The sequence below is a fragment of the Marmota marmota genome, unplaced genomic scaffold (genome assembly GCF_001458135.2).
Source record: "Marmota marmota marmota unplaced genomic scaffold, marMar, whole genome shotgun sequence".
Classification (NCBI taxonomy): domain Eukaryota; kingdom Metazoa; phylum Chordata; class Mammalia; order Rodentia; family Sciuridae; genus Marmota; species Marmota marmota.
Genome location: NW_025999842.1, coordinates 21925792 through 21941108, shown reverse-complemented (window position 1 = coordinate 21941108; position 15317 = coordinate 21925792). Strand labels below are relative to the sequence as shown.

Sequence of the window (15317 nt, the reverse complement as noted above, 5' to 3'; positions counted from 1 at the left end):
TTTTTTTTTTTTTTTTTTTGTCAGAATAGATTTTATTTTTTTTTAATTTTTTTTTTTTAATTTTTTATTGTGGGTTGTTCAAAACATTACAAATTTCTTGACATATCATATTCCACACTTTGATTCAAGTGGGTTATGAACTCCCACCTTCACCCCATACACAGATTGCAGAATCACATCAGTTACACATCCATTGATTTACAAATTGCCATCCTAGTGTCTGTTGTGCTCCGGTTATCTCTTTTTCACTACCAAGAGCTATCCCTGGTTTGATCATGATGAATTTGAGAGATCATATAAAATACTGTAAATTAAGTGTTCTCTCAAGAAAAAGGAATGAAAATGAAGAAGGTGGTAAATTAGCTGTTTTTAAAATAACAAAGACCAGCAACTATAAGGGCAAATACTAATTAAAATAAGAGGCTTAAATCTCCCAGTTGAAAGTAAGGGAAGATACACAACCCCCACCCTTTGCTTGGAGCACTTACTTAGAAAACTGGCAATTGTTAAGTCCTCTTCCTCTCTCTTTGAAATGTATATAAATCCCTTAAAAGCTAATTAAGCCTCTTTGCAGCTTTAAGAAGAAGACCGCCTTTCTCAAGGACCTGGGAAGTATCTCTTTGAAATACAGTCATCAAGGAGGAAGACATCCCTATCTCCCAGTTTCTGTGGGAGAGCAAGAGCCTAACTCCCAAGGAGCCTTACTCCAAGAAGCAACACTGTCTCTTGTCATAAAGATGTCAACTTATTTTTTCTTTGGATAGAATCTAACTGCCTTTAAGGTGCTTGAAACAATATTTAAGAGGAGAATATACCAGAGACAGTTAAAGATACCAATGTGAGGATGTGAGGATGTGAGGCTCAGGCCTCAATAGGCAGAACGGTGAAACTTCAGTGTGAGGATGGTTATTAAGCCATGAGAGAATAACCTTGTCCAAGGAAAGTAAGGACAGGGGAAAGTTCAAAGAGTTGAACTGATTAACAGTACCAGTTACTATGCCACATTAAAACTAGCATTTTCACAAATATGCCAATTATACTGAAGTTTTTTAAAGAAAACTATGTTGCCTATAATCATCATTCAGGGTTGATATGACATACAGTAAACATTAAAAGCCAAGGCTAAGCCAATTGAGATATGAGGAAGGCAACAAAATAGGGTATGCTAGAGTAAGACTGTATTGTTACTAAGGGAAAAAAGAGAAGGTAAATTAACAAGTATGCACTGAGAAGAATAAAATGAACAGATAACTTGAAAATGAATAATAATTTGAAGATCATATCAGTGGTTCTCAATTTCAGAAGTTACTTTTCAAAATAAATATTGATGATAATACTCAGTTATGTTTTCCCGATTGGGTGAGCCATCATCTTCTGTGCCATGATTCTAAATTGTTATTTCTTAACCATCATTTTCTACTCTAAAATTTTCTTGAATAAACATATACAGGTAGAAAAATTTAAGAACAAGAAAAAATTCTAGAAAACTGAACATTTCAATCAAGTTTATATATCAAAAAGGCCAACTAAAAGAGCATTAATTGATGGATATTTAATGCATGCCTATAATCTCAAGCTACTTGTCAGGCTAAGGCAGAAGGATCCCAAGTTTGAGACCAGTCTGGGCAACTTAGCAAGACCTTGTCTCAAAATAAAAAATAAAAAGGGCTGCAGATATAACTCAGTGGTAGAGTGCTCCTGAGTTCAATCCCCAATAACCTCTCATACCACACACACAAAAGGAAAAGCATTAACTAAGCACATGTGACAAATATATATATAAAGGTATTTGTGATAAAAATAATTTCTGTGCTCTTACTAAATGTGAAAGTCTCACATATATTATTTATTCAGAGGTTTTTTTTTCCATGAATATACATTGCAGATTTCATTCCACTTTATTCAGAAATAAATGCCTTCATATCCCTTGGAACAACCAGCTTGAAATTAATGTGGTTTTCCTAGAATTGACACTATATACTAGGTTCTTGCTTGACTAAGTATATGCCTGGGATTATCCAGAGACTTTCCTCTGGATTGAATAGTTTGTTCAGTATTCAGTTCATAAACTAGTTCAGGCCAATACACCAATTTGATGTCTCTTATGAAATTATTAGGGTAATGGTGCTTTATTTTCTCCTGGATAATTTCTGTACAATTGTTGGAAGCAATTGCCACTTTGGGGAAGGTATATACTTGAGTAAAACAAATCTAAGAAAGTAAATACTAAATTTTGATGAAAGGTTAAAGAGATTAAAATCTGATATCCTAGATTGAGCAACATCCATGGCCATTTTGCTGCCCAGGACTTCAAGAAAATGCAAACCAATAAATTATCATTATTGCCTAAAAAGCCCCAGTTAGGTTTCTGATAGTTACTACTATATTAATAGCATCATATAAATTTCAAGTTTCTATTATTAGTAGTAGTAGTAGTAGTAGTAGTTGTAGTACATATTAACTGTACAAATTTGTGCAATTCACTGTGATATTTGCATACATGGTGCATCTTGAACTGATCATGTCCAACTACCCTTTCTCTATTCTTGCTGTCACCATCACCCATACCCCGTGGAACCCCCTCATCTACTTTCAGGTTGAATTTATTTTTAAGTTTCCAAATATGAGAGAGAACTTGTAATACACGTCTTTCTGTGTCTGGCTTATTTTGGTTAATATGTTGGCTTCCAGTTCCATTCATTTTCTAGAAAATGACAGGATCTCATTCTTCATCATGACTGAATAATAATTAATTGTGTGCATATGCCATATTTTTATTATCTATTAATCTATTGATAGGCTCCTAGGCTGATCCCATATTTTAGCTATTATATTACAATAAGCTTAGGCATGCAGATATGTCTACTGTTTTTGTTTTGGTAGCAGGAATTGAACCCAGAGGTGCTTAACCACTGAGTCATACCCCATCCTTTTTAAAGTTTTATTTTGAGACAAGTTCTTATTTGCTTAGGGCCTTCCTTTCTAAAAAGTTGCTGAGCCTGGTTTGAACTTCAGATCCTCCTCCATTAGCCTCCTGGTTACTAAGATTACAGGGGTGGGCCATCATGCTCAGCAGGTATCTCTTTCTATATGTGTACTTCATTTCCTTTGGATATATATCCAGGAGTGGTATAGCTGGATCATATGGTACTTCCATTTTTAGTTTTTCAGGAAACTGAACACTGTTTTTACACTGGCCATGTTAATTTATATTCCAACCCACAGTGTATAAGTGTTCCTTTGTCTCCTTACTCTTAGCAGCATTTTTTTTTAATTTCAGAGTTGTTGGTTTTTATGATATCCATTGTAACTGGAGTGAGATGAGGTTTTGATTTGCACTTTCCTAATGAGTAATGATATGGAGTATTTTCCATATATTTATTGGCCATTTCTACTTTTCCCTTTTAGAAGTGTCTATTGAGATCATTTGCCTATATTTTTAATTTATTACTTGTTTTTTTGTTATGGAGTTTTTGAGTTCTTTGTATATTCTGTATATTAACCCTCTGTCAGATGAATAGTTGAACAATATTTTGTTGTTGTTGTTCTCTAGGGTGTATTTTTCCTCTGTTATTTCCTATGTTGTGCAGATGATTTTCAGTTTGATGTAATCTCATTTGTCAAATTTTGCTTTTTTCCCCTATGCTTTAGAAGTCCTATGCAGAAAAATAAAATTCTTGCCTGTATTTATACATTGAAATGTTTTCCTTCTGCTACCATCTGGTAGTTTCAGAGTTTCAGCTCTTATATTAAGGTCATTGATCCATTTTGAGTTGACTTTTGTACAGGGTGAGAGATAAGAGTCAAGTTTCAATCTTCTCCACAGAGATATCTAGTTTTTGCAGTGCCATTTGTTAAAGGCTATCCTTTGTGAAATGTATGTTTTTGGCACCTTTGTTGAGAATCAGTTGGCTGAGATGTATGGATTTATTTCTGGGATCTTTATGCTGTTCCATTGGTCTATATGTCTGTGTTGTTGTTGTTGTTGCAATACAAAGCTGTTTTTGATACTACAGCTCTGTAGTTTGCCTTGAAATAAGATTTTATAATGTCTTCAGCTTTGTTCTTTTGGTTCAAGATTACTTCCACTATTCCGAGTCTTCTTTGCTTCTGTATGATTTTTTTCTAGTTCTATATAGAATACCATTGACATCTGGAGGAAGATTGCACTGAATCTGTAGATCACATTGGGTAGTATGAAAATTTTGGAAATATAAATTTTTCCAATCCAGGAAATGGGATATATTTCCATCTTTCAATTTGCTCTTTAGTGTTTTGTAATTTTCCCTTTCACCTCTGTCCCTATGGAGGGTAGATTGCCCTCCTTATGCAGCAGGTAATGGTATATTTGTTTCTCGTGCAGTGCAGTTGTGCCAGATTTTTACTATTGAATTTCAGTGTTCCCAGAGTGACTCACCTCTATATGCAGCTCTCCATGTGTTGCTTTGTTTTTTTGTGATAAGTGAGTGCCATATGCCTCTGTCCATCCATTTTATCAATCTCCCCATGTTTAAGGTTTTGGGTTCTAAGTTGTGCGCATTCTCTCTCTCTCTCTCTCTTTCTCTCTCTCTCTCTCTCTCTCTCGGATTTTTCTTACCTTTTCCTCCTTGGAGATTAAAACCAGGTGAACTTTACAACTAACCTATATTCTCAGCCCTTTTATTTTTATTTTGTGACAGTGTCTCACTAATTTGATCAGACTTTTCATGAACGTGGGATCTTTCTTCTCAGGCTCTCAAATATTTGGGATTACATTTGTACACCATAGCATGTGTAATATTCTTCATCTTCTAATGGATTCACAAGTTGAAATATAAATTCTAAATCATTTAAAGATATGCTAATGATTTAAAGAAGTGGATAATGGTTTATTTGAATTGATATTTGGCTGCTAACCAAAAATCTAATCTCTGTATCTTTTTCTCTGTTTCTCTCTCTCTCTCTCTCCATCTCTCTCTCTCCAAATATATATATATATACTGAAATATGCACAGTAGTATGATTTTTGAAAAATAATTCAGTTCATCATATATGTGTATGTGTATGTGTATGTGTATGTGTATGTGTGTGTGTGTGTACTTTTTCATATAATTGTTTTACCTTTGTTCTAAAAATAAGAAGTACTCTATTCTAGCACAGGAAAGTTTTAGCATAAATTTAAGAGCTTACATTATTCATTCTCTATTGCTTAGGAAGTTAGCATTGCAAAAATGAGGGAGAGGAGCTGGGGGTATAGCTCAGTTGGTAGAGGGTTTGTCTCTCAAGCACAAGATCCTGGGTTCAATCCCCAGCACCAATATAAATAAATAAATAAATAAAAATGAGGGAGATATTCATTGTTGGGAATTCACATCCCAATTTACAAGACCAATTATCTCAAGATATTATACCATTAAATACAAGTTAATTTAAGATACATATTTTGGCCAATATTCTTCTTAGATTCCTTATCTGTAGTGATAAAAATAATATTCACTTTGAGTAAACTTATGAAAATATGAATTTGAAATACATTATTGGTATTTGTAGATATTAACTCATAAGCAAATCTTGTAACAATCTCCCAAAAGTAATAAATAATAAGAAAAGGGACTTACATGATCAATTAGTTCACGAACCATTCCATTCCACTGTCCATTGGCATCATCCTGGGCTCCATATTTCCCATCCTCCACAAGTCTAATCTCATATGTAAAGCCAAGGATTGTAGATAACTCTCTGAGGAGATCAATGCAGTAGCCCTCAAATCGGTCATTCCCATAGAGAGGTTTGTCAGATTTCTTAAACAGGACATAAGGTTCTTCCTGGAAACATTGAATATGAAGGAAGGAAATATCAATTAATCATAAAATTTAGCATCAGAATGACAGCTCTAACTAGAAGATAGAAAAATTTGCATTAATTTAAAATGATTGTCAACTTAAGCTTCTAATTGTATTTAATATAGTTTGAAATATTAAGAATGGAGATACTTGGATGGTTTAGGGAATGTTTATGTTTCACAAAAGAATGTTTACTTATAAAAATCCCACCACAGGTATATAATAAAAATATGATATATTATCTAATACCGTGTATTGCATTAATAATAACAAATAATATAATGTGGCATGTAATACATGATATAGAGTATAGAATATATAATTTCACCATGATTACAATATCCCAATTTGAATTATGCCACTTAAGCAATATCTAGTATATTGTTTCAATGATATCTATGGATGAAATGAATGAAAAAATTAATTGACTAATTGATTGCATACTCCATGTTTGGAATTGGAGTGATATGTGTGTATATATGATCACATTATATCCTAAAAATATGAATTATTACAACTATTATATTGAATTATAAGAGGAAAAAAACGGTAGTTACTTTAAAATATAGAGAAAGAACCTAATATTTATCAAATGCTGATGCATTCATCTAAAATCACTTTAAAGAGCCAGTCTCCTCTCCTATAAGAGGAATCACCGAACAATGAATATTACAATAGAGGGAAAGAAACATAATACATGCTCAAACAAATAGGACATGTAACTTTAGATGCTAAGTGGTGCAAAAACATAAAATATGTCAACAAGATGGAGAACAACTGAAAGGTACTTGGTAAGATAAGTGAAGATGACACAAAATTAATATAACTCGAAGTCTTTTCTGAAGACACAAGAGATAAGATGAAACCTAAAATATGGGAGATGGAGTCTAGCCCTGAGAAACTCTGAAAAAGATACATTTCAGGTCAAAGAAACAGAAAGTAAAAAGAGATTTGTATGACATTGTAGAGTTCCAAGAAGAAGACAATAGCCATCACTCTGACTAATGTCACATCCAGTAAATAAGGGAGCTGAACACATGAGAATGAAAATTAACTCCATGAGTCTATAACAAAATAGGCCCTATAAAAATTTTTAAGTTTACCTAAGTGCAAAAAGCATAACTAGGTTTTAATGTGGGCACATGGAACATGGTATAGCTGACTGTGCTAGAGCTCTGCTCAATTCATTATTCTCTCCCCTCTGGCTCCTGTAAATCATGAATCTTTTTAATACCTCCAGAGTGTTGCCTTTTTCAGAATGTCAAATAGATGGAATCATATAGTATGTAGCCTTTCAAATGAGTGTATTTCACTTGATAATATGCATTATGATTCCTCAATGTCCTTTCATGGCTTAATAGCTCATTTCTTTTTAGTGTGGAATAATATAACATTATTTAGACGTACTATAGTTTATTTGTCCACTGACCTACTAAAGAAAAAAATGGTTGCTTTTGAGTTTTGGCAAACATACATAAAACTGCTTTACATACCCAAGTGTTCTGGTTTTTATGTAGAAATGAATTTTCAGTTCTTCTGGGTAAACACCAAAGGGCATGATTGCTGGATCATATGTTAAGAGTATATTTAGTTTTGCAAGAACCTACCAAACTGTTCCAAAGTGGCTGTGTCATTTTGAACTCCCACCAGTGATGAAGGAAAGTTCTTATTGCTCCATATTTTCAAAACATTTGTTAATGTAAATGTTATGGATTTGGGGCATTATTAATGGTATATGAAACATCTCTTTATTCTAATTGTAATTCCCTAATGACCTAGGATGCTATGTTTGAAAACAGTTTTACTAGGACTATTTTGTGGTCATTTAAATGATTAGAGAGATGAAATAAATTTCCCAACTCGTAGCTATGAAGAGGTGAACAGCTAAGAAGAGATAAAGAGATTTGAATCTACATTTTTTTTTAAATCTCTTGATACATAGTTTTCCAACTATTCTATGTTGCTTTGAACACCATCAATTCATTTGGGAGGCAACCATACATGCAAGATTCTTATATGGAATTATGTCAAACACATAAGAATCACAAACATAACTGCATTCAAAGCTAGATATTTAGGCTTAATATAAGGTGAAAAGACTGTTAGAATCAAGTCTGAGTTTTATGTAGCATGTGACCACATATGAAATTTATTTCTTAGTAATACACAGAATATTACAAATATGACAAGATGTAGTGTCTTTTGACCCCAGGGATTATTAATGTACATTTACCTTTCTAATTTTCCTTTCTAATTTTCCTGGCCTCCTAGTTCTGTAAGTTAGAGTACACATTTCTGTACATCACACTTTAAATGTCCTTGTTGTGTTGGAAAGAAAAGAAGCAAGCAGCACTCTTGTAATGGGTATTCACATTGCAGGCAAAATCAAGTGTCTCTTTTTCTGGAACTCCCCAACAATTTTTTAAATTCTTTTACCATAACACTTACCACATTGAATAGTGAGAGTAATTTACACACATTTCTTCTGAACTAAACTTGAACAATTTATCCAGTAAAATAATGGTTAACTTTACATCAAAAGCACCAAATAAACCACAAATAAAATGAAGTAAAGTGAAGGGCAATAAATTACTATGGTCAATTGGGGAAAGCAAGGAAACCTCCATTTGAAGGCAAAATTTGTGAGACAATTATGGGCCCTTGCTAGGTTCAGGCTTGGTAGTGTCATCTATCCTCAGGTCCCTAAACCATAGGAAGAAAATTAAAGACCTGAGAAAACAACATATCCCCCTGCAGAAGAGGGGAAAGTCTAAAGATACCAGATTGGTGGACTGCCAATCAAACGAAGCACATAGGCATAGTCGATTAAATGCTTACTTCATACTTTGGTTTTGGTTTTATTGTTTATAAATAAATAGATGGGTTTTTAAAATTTTAAAAGGCACAAAGATTGACAAGTTGTTAAGCTCTAAGCACTAAGCAATAGCACTATCATTTTTCAAGTACTTACTGTGTGCCAGATTAAGTGCTTCACTTTAATTCATTTATTCTTCATAACAGCTATTTAAAACCAATAATATTACTATCTTCATTTTACAGATGAAAAAAAAAATGAAAGAAAAGGAGCTATTGTGGTTTAGATAGGAGGTGTACTCCAAAAGCTCCATGTTAATACAGGAGATAAAGTGATTAGATTATGACAGCCATAACCTAATTTGTAGATTCATCTGCTTCAGAGATTAATCATTTCAAAGGACTGTCATATTGGGTGATAACCAGAGGCAGGTACATTAGGGCTGGAGGAATCAAGTCACTGATGTTACACCTATGGGGTTTATATTTTATCCCTGATGAGACTTCTATCCCTCTCACTGTCTCTGACTCCCAGCTGCCATGAGCTGAGCTATTTTCCTTTACCACACCCTTTCACTGTGACACACTGCCTGAGTCTTAGGACCAGAGTAATAGAATCAGTTGACCATGGGCTGAGACCTCTGAGATCATGAGTCAATATAAACTTTTCCTCCTCTAAGTTGTTCTTGTCAGGTGTTTTGGTCACAGTGATGAGAAACTGACTAGTGTTAGTGCTAAGTATCTTTTTTTCCCCTTGCATATGGTTAACTGCCTGCCTATAACCCAGGTATTTGAACTGCTGGACCACCTACCACCATACTGTGCTTCCTCCATTAAATGTATTTCAGTGATAATTTCCAAACTTCACATGAATGCAAATTTTTACATTCCTCATTATATAACTGAATATATGTTGTATGGTTTTATGGGATTTTTAATCAACTGGGATTAGGTACTGGGCTATAATGTATACAAAATGGTATTACTGTTTGAACAACATAATCAAGAAAACATTGTAGAAGTGAATAAGAAGTCAATATGTAATTCAGAAAATTCATTTTCTGTATAACAAATGATCGCTTTTCTAAATTAGAACATATCTTTTTTAAATGGAGGTACTGTTAAAATTTCTGAAATTAGCTCATATTAAGCCCAGCAGAATTAGTTAACAAAAATGAATATCTAAACAAAATGTTCCTGTTCATATTATCAAATCTCATTGTCTCTATTTTTTTTTCAAAAATGTGTATTGCATATTTTTCACACAAAATGACTTAACAGTGGAAATAATACAATGGAAGTTAAGGGTTTCTAAAACTGTGTGAGGTATATAAGGAATATGAATGTGTGTAAGGAATAAAAACATAGCAAAATAGTCCCAATTATTATGGTATTTAAATCTTTTTAACCCAACTTTCCTACTAGCCATCCTGCCTATTAATTTGATCTTCTTCATCTATAACCAAACAAGAAAACTTCTGATATAAGCAAATACATTTTTGATCCCTGTGAGACTAAAAAAAATCCAATTTAAACATATGTTTTAAATAGCTTTGAACTTCCCGGGAGAAAAATATACATGGCCGAGTGCATCTTTTTAGTATTTATGAATCTCTAGCATGTCAAGTATTACTTTACTTTTCTCATATTTAATTCTGATAAGTAAGACACAGTTTTCCAGCTGTGATTCCTATCTCTAGCTACACTGTGTCACAAGATAGTTTTACATCAAGTTATGACTCTGCTTTAAACTCCCTTTCTCTGTTTCACACAGCACAGGGATAAATAATAACCTCATGTAAGAAAAAAGAAAAATGATACCAGAAGCAATTACTGTATCACAGACTGAGTTCAATGAATAATATGATAAAACTCTCCTGGGCAACTTTTCTGATTTCTCATATAGTCTTAAATCTGCACATCAGCATTTGCTAGAGGTAAGGCACTTCATTCTACTGGCATCTGTAATAAGGAATTTTCAGCATTTCTTCTATTCCACCCCAGTTTAAGGAACCTACCAATAACTCATATATTTTTATCTGCATTAGACTGGGAGTTGGCCCAGAATGAACCTAAAATGAAGTTCTGAGAAAGTAAAATATGTTTTAAGATTGAAAGGAAGAAAATGTTTTATTTAAATATAATAAAGTGTCTAATAATTTTAACGTATTTAACTCATATTATCTCTCTGCTCTTATCTAAATAGTTCGAATTTTCTTTTTCATGTGTTATCCCTCAACTATTATTGCCTTACACATGCTATTCACAACACAGGGACATAACAACATAAATTAATTTTAACATGCTATGTACAAAAGAGCTGATTAAGACAAAACTGATTAATTTATTTTTATTAAAGACTGTATTGAACTCCTTTTTTTCAGCACTCCTGTAGAGGTTAGGTATACCACAGTGAACAGTGAGAAACAAAACAACACAAAAAAATCCCACCTTTATAAAACTTCCAATCTAGGAATGAATTTTTTTTTTACACAATTTCTTTTTTTTTAAAGAGAGAGAGAGAGAGAAAGAGTTTTTAATATTTATTTTTTAGTTTTCGGCGGACACGACATCTTTGTATGTGGTGCTGAGGATTGAACCCGGGCCGCACACATGCCAGGCAAGCGTGCTACCGCTTGAGCCACATCCCCAGCCCCTAGGAATGAATTTAAAATGTTCACATATTATACACTATATATTATTACTTTCTTGTATGTGTTGCTTCACTAATTATTAGAAATGTAGAACTTCCAAAGAAGTCATTTTGAGAGAGAGTACTATGAGTCCTGATTTTGTGTGTGTGTTCTGATGAATTCTAGAACATGTGACACTGTGGCCCTCAAATCATTCATGTGGGAAAATAGAGATATATTCAGGCATCCCCAGTCTGGTTCTGATTTACCCTTATGACTAAAAATAAATATTTCATAAAATTTGTTTTTGACTACCAGTTGAAAATCTAGATGCTTATAGGTTTCAAAGCATTTAAAAAGGTATTGTTAATGCCTCTTAATTTTTCCCTTAATTAATAAAAAGGGATGAAAAATCAAAACACTTAAAAAAACAGCATTCTTATGGCTGAAATTAAAACTACACAATGGTTACAATAAAAATAAAATAAGGTTATGGAGATTAAAACAAAACTGAGGGCTGGGATTGTGGCTCAGCGGTTGAGCGCTCGCCTAGCACGGGCTTGACCCGGGTTTGATTCTCAGCACCACATTAAAAAAAAAAATAAAGGCATTGTGTTGTGTCCATCTACAAAAAAAAAAAAAAAAAAAAANTGCATTTTTCACCTCTGGCACTTTCTTTTTTTTAAAGAGAGAGAGAGAAAAAGATATTCTCTCTCTCTCTCTCTCTTTTTCTCTCTCTCTCTTTAAAAAAAACTGAGCATGAAATCATAAATAATAATGAAACAAATGGGTTTTATGAACTGTAGAAATCAAGGAAGGCCTAAGAACTTAAGAAGTTGGTTGGAGGTGAAAGGTTGTTGAATGGGCATCGTGAAGCCAGGGCATTGGTGCTATGGAAATCAGCTGGGCTCCAGGAAGGGAGTCAGCTCATAAAAACCACAAAATTGACATCTTAACAGAAAGCCCCCCCGCAAAAAAAAAAAAACTTCAACATCTTGCTATGGGGTATTCAATAAAATGCAAAGTGTAAAATTATACCTTTTAAAGGAGATTGATGATGATAAGACATTATCAATTATAGCAACACCAAGGAGATGGAATAAAGGGTAACTTTTCTGGCCTTTCTACTTATACCTTATACATTGAATTTCTCCAGGTCTTCTCTTGCCATCGTTCCCTCACCCAAGCACTAAGGCTAAAATTTTGAAAAGTCTTCTTTGCTAGGTAGAATAATTCAGTAATGATTAGTTGCTTCTCTTAACATTCTTTCCAATCTTGTCTAGTGCCATTTTTGTTTCATTGTGGTCAACTGAAGATCCTTATTGGGTCAAATTCTTCTGGGTATATTTAATTTTAGGAGTAAAGATTTTATTGAATGACAAAAATACCCAATAAATTTTACTAATGCTGATAAAGAAATATAAGCAGAATAAAGGGAAATGTTCAAAAAAGATAAATATTTATTTAACAAATAAGTACAAACTCACTTTACATATGTGACTATGGCATACCCCTCTGGTAAAATAAACAAAACTTCTGAATAGATTTAGTACTCATAATGTATGAATTTGGCCAGGTGAGAAAGAAACAGCTTGTAATAATAATGATCTCCAATACTAATAGATGTTTTCATTTGGCAAGTTTACAGGTTTTAATTGGCTATCACCTTTCATATCTATAAATAAATATGGCCCTAAGAGTGACTTATAAGTGAAAACTGTAAACTCCAAAAAGGATCAGTAGATTACCAGGTTGAAATTTGTATACTTCAAGATTTTATTTGAAGTTTAACAAGATTCACATAAACCTTTCCATTTAATAAACTCATGCTAAAATATATAAGTGTAGCATATTTTCGTGCATTTCTTCATTCATTCATTTACCAATACATCCATCAAGAAATTCATAAAACAATTATTTTATGTAAGTCTGTATACAGATTCCAGAAAATTTTACCTTCAAACTAAAGTCTAAATATTTTCAACTTTCCAGATGTTAAAATCACAACTACTCAGCTCTGTTTTTCTAGAGTAAAAAAAAAAAAAAGCCCCAGAAGCATTGAGTAAGCTGACAAAGATGATCACAAGAAAGTTTAGATAACTTTTGAATTTAATAGAAATCTACCACAGCTAGGGGATGCTTTCTGATGAGGAAAACAAACAAACAAACAGAACTTTATTTAGTAAGAGGTCTCCTTTTGGGATAAGAAACTAGCTACTCGTGTTCATACAACAAGGTGAATATACTACAATCCATTCACATGTATGCTTTAAACTGGTTAAAATGATAAATTTTATATTATGTGAATTTTACCTTGATACAAAACAAAACAAAACATCATGAACCTAGTTCTCTGGTTTTAGTTTTTGAAACACTTTATCAAGGAAAAAAATTAAAAAATGGCCAGGCATGGTGGCACACGCCTGAAATCCCAGCAGCCGGAGGCTGAGGCAGAAGGATTGAGAGTTCAAAGCCAGTCTCAGCAAGAATAAGGCACTAAGCAACCTGTTTCTAAATAAAATAAAAAATAAGGCTGGGGATGTGGCTCAGTTATACAGTGTCCATAGGTTCAATCCCTCATACCACCCTCTCACCAAAAAAAAAAAAGAAGAAAAAATAAACTTAAATATGTCCTGTGTCCATCAATTGCTCTAATACATGATATACACAGTACAATTACGAGCTATTCTTTTATAAACAAAAGAACATGCTGAGTGTAAGTCCTGAGCATAATTGTTTAAGAAAAAACTTTTATGCTATATTTAAATCCAAGCTAACTATGTAAAACTAGCCAACACCTAACACCTAGAATGATATTTGTGTTATGGAAAATTATATTTATTCTATTAATTTGATCAGACAAAACCACTGCTAACAGCAGTGCACTGTTTTCCAACCCTAGTCTCATTCACAAACTGTAGAGTATTTCTAGAAGGAGTCTTCCAACACAAATTTACACCTATTTTTCAAATAATTATGAAATAATTATTTCCCTTAATTCTGTCTGAAAACTCTCCCATGTTTTACTTATTCTTGCTTTTTCTCAACACTGAAAGTTAAATGTCTAATAGTACAAATAAAATATAATTTCCCTCTAAGAATAGATTTGTGGTGGCTATTGTATGATTCAATAACTTTATTTAAGAAAATTAATAAATTTAGACATAATTTTTCAAATCTCTTATTTTAACTCTTTCCATTTTCTTATAAGAACATGCTTTTGATTTTAAATTTCAAATTATCATCCAATAAGTCTGTCTTTACTTTATTTTCTCTTTGATTATTCCCTATAAAGTGAAAAATTGGGTATCTATCTTATCTATCTAGTAATTCATTCATTCATTAAAAAACATTTACTAGATTTACAAAATGTTCCAGGCATTGTTCCATGTCATAAAGATGAAAGGACTAATAAGTCATGATATCCTATGCTTAAAAAGCATAATAGTCTAGGGCAAAAAAAAAAGTATAATACAGCCACAAGGAAAAAGCTTATAAATTCAGCTCTTAGTTCTAGCTGTACATTGAAATTTTTAAATGATCTTTTTTTAACAATTAAATACAATGAGAATATTGAAATCTAGGATCTACCCCTAGTGATTCTGATCAAATGAATCAAGGGTGTCACCCCTAGCATCATATTTTAGAGAAAAACAAATAAACAAAAAAGGTGGATTTAATGTGCAGTTGGGCCAGCATCAGGGATGTGTAACCTGGGAGGTGGTACAGGGCCCAACAGTTCAAAGGCTCAATAGTTGAGAATAGCAATGTTTTATGCTCTGCTGGTCCCTTTTGAAATCCTTAATAATTGCTTTTTATTTAAAAGACTCCTTATTTTCATTGGTAATGGAGGGGGGATAGCAGTCAGGGAAAAGAACTACTGAGTTAAAGAAGTAGAGAATATAGTAATATTTTAGAGAAAATGATTCATGTGAATGTTGGAAAGTATACCTAGCTCTGTATGACATGTGAAAAACACTGTCAAAAAAAATACTTAGAAAAAGTGTATGGAGCAAAAGAAAAGTGGGGGGTGTAGGGGGGGGGGGAG

General features: G+C 33.0%; 1 protein-coding gene across 3 annotated transcripts in view; it reads right to left on the bottom strand.

Moving 5' to 3' along the window:
• Window positions 1-15317, bottom strand: part of Grik2 (glutamate ionotropic receptor kainate type subunit 2) — a 664662-nt gene that overhangs the window by 245638 nt on the left and 403707 nt on the right. For all 3 annotated transcript variants that reach the window (XM_015499657.2, XM_015499664.2, XM_015499670.2), the window contains one exon: window positions 5598-5804. In XM_015499657.2, the coding sequence (XP_015355143.1) occupies window positions 5598-5804 (207 nt within the window). The remainder of the gene's footprint in view (window positions 1-5597; window positions 5805-15317) is intronic.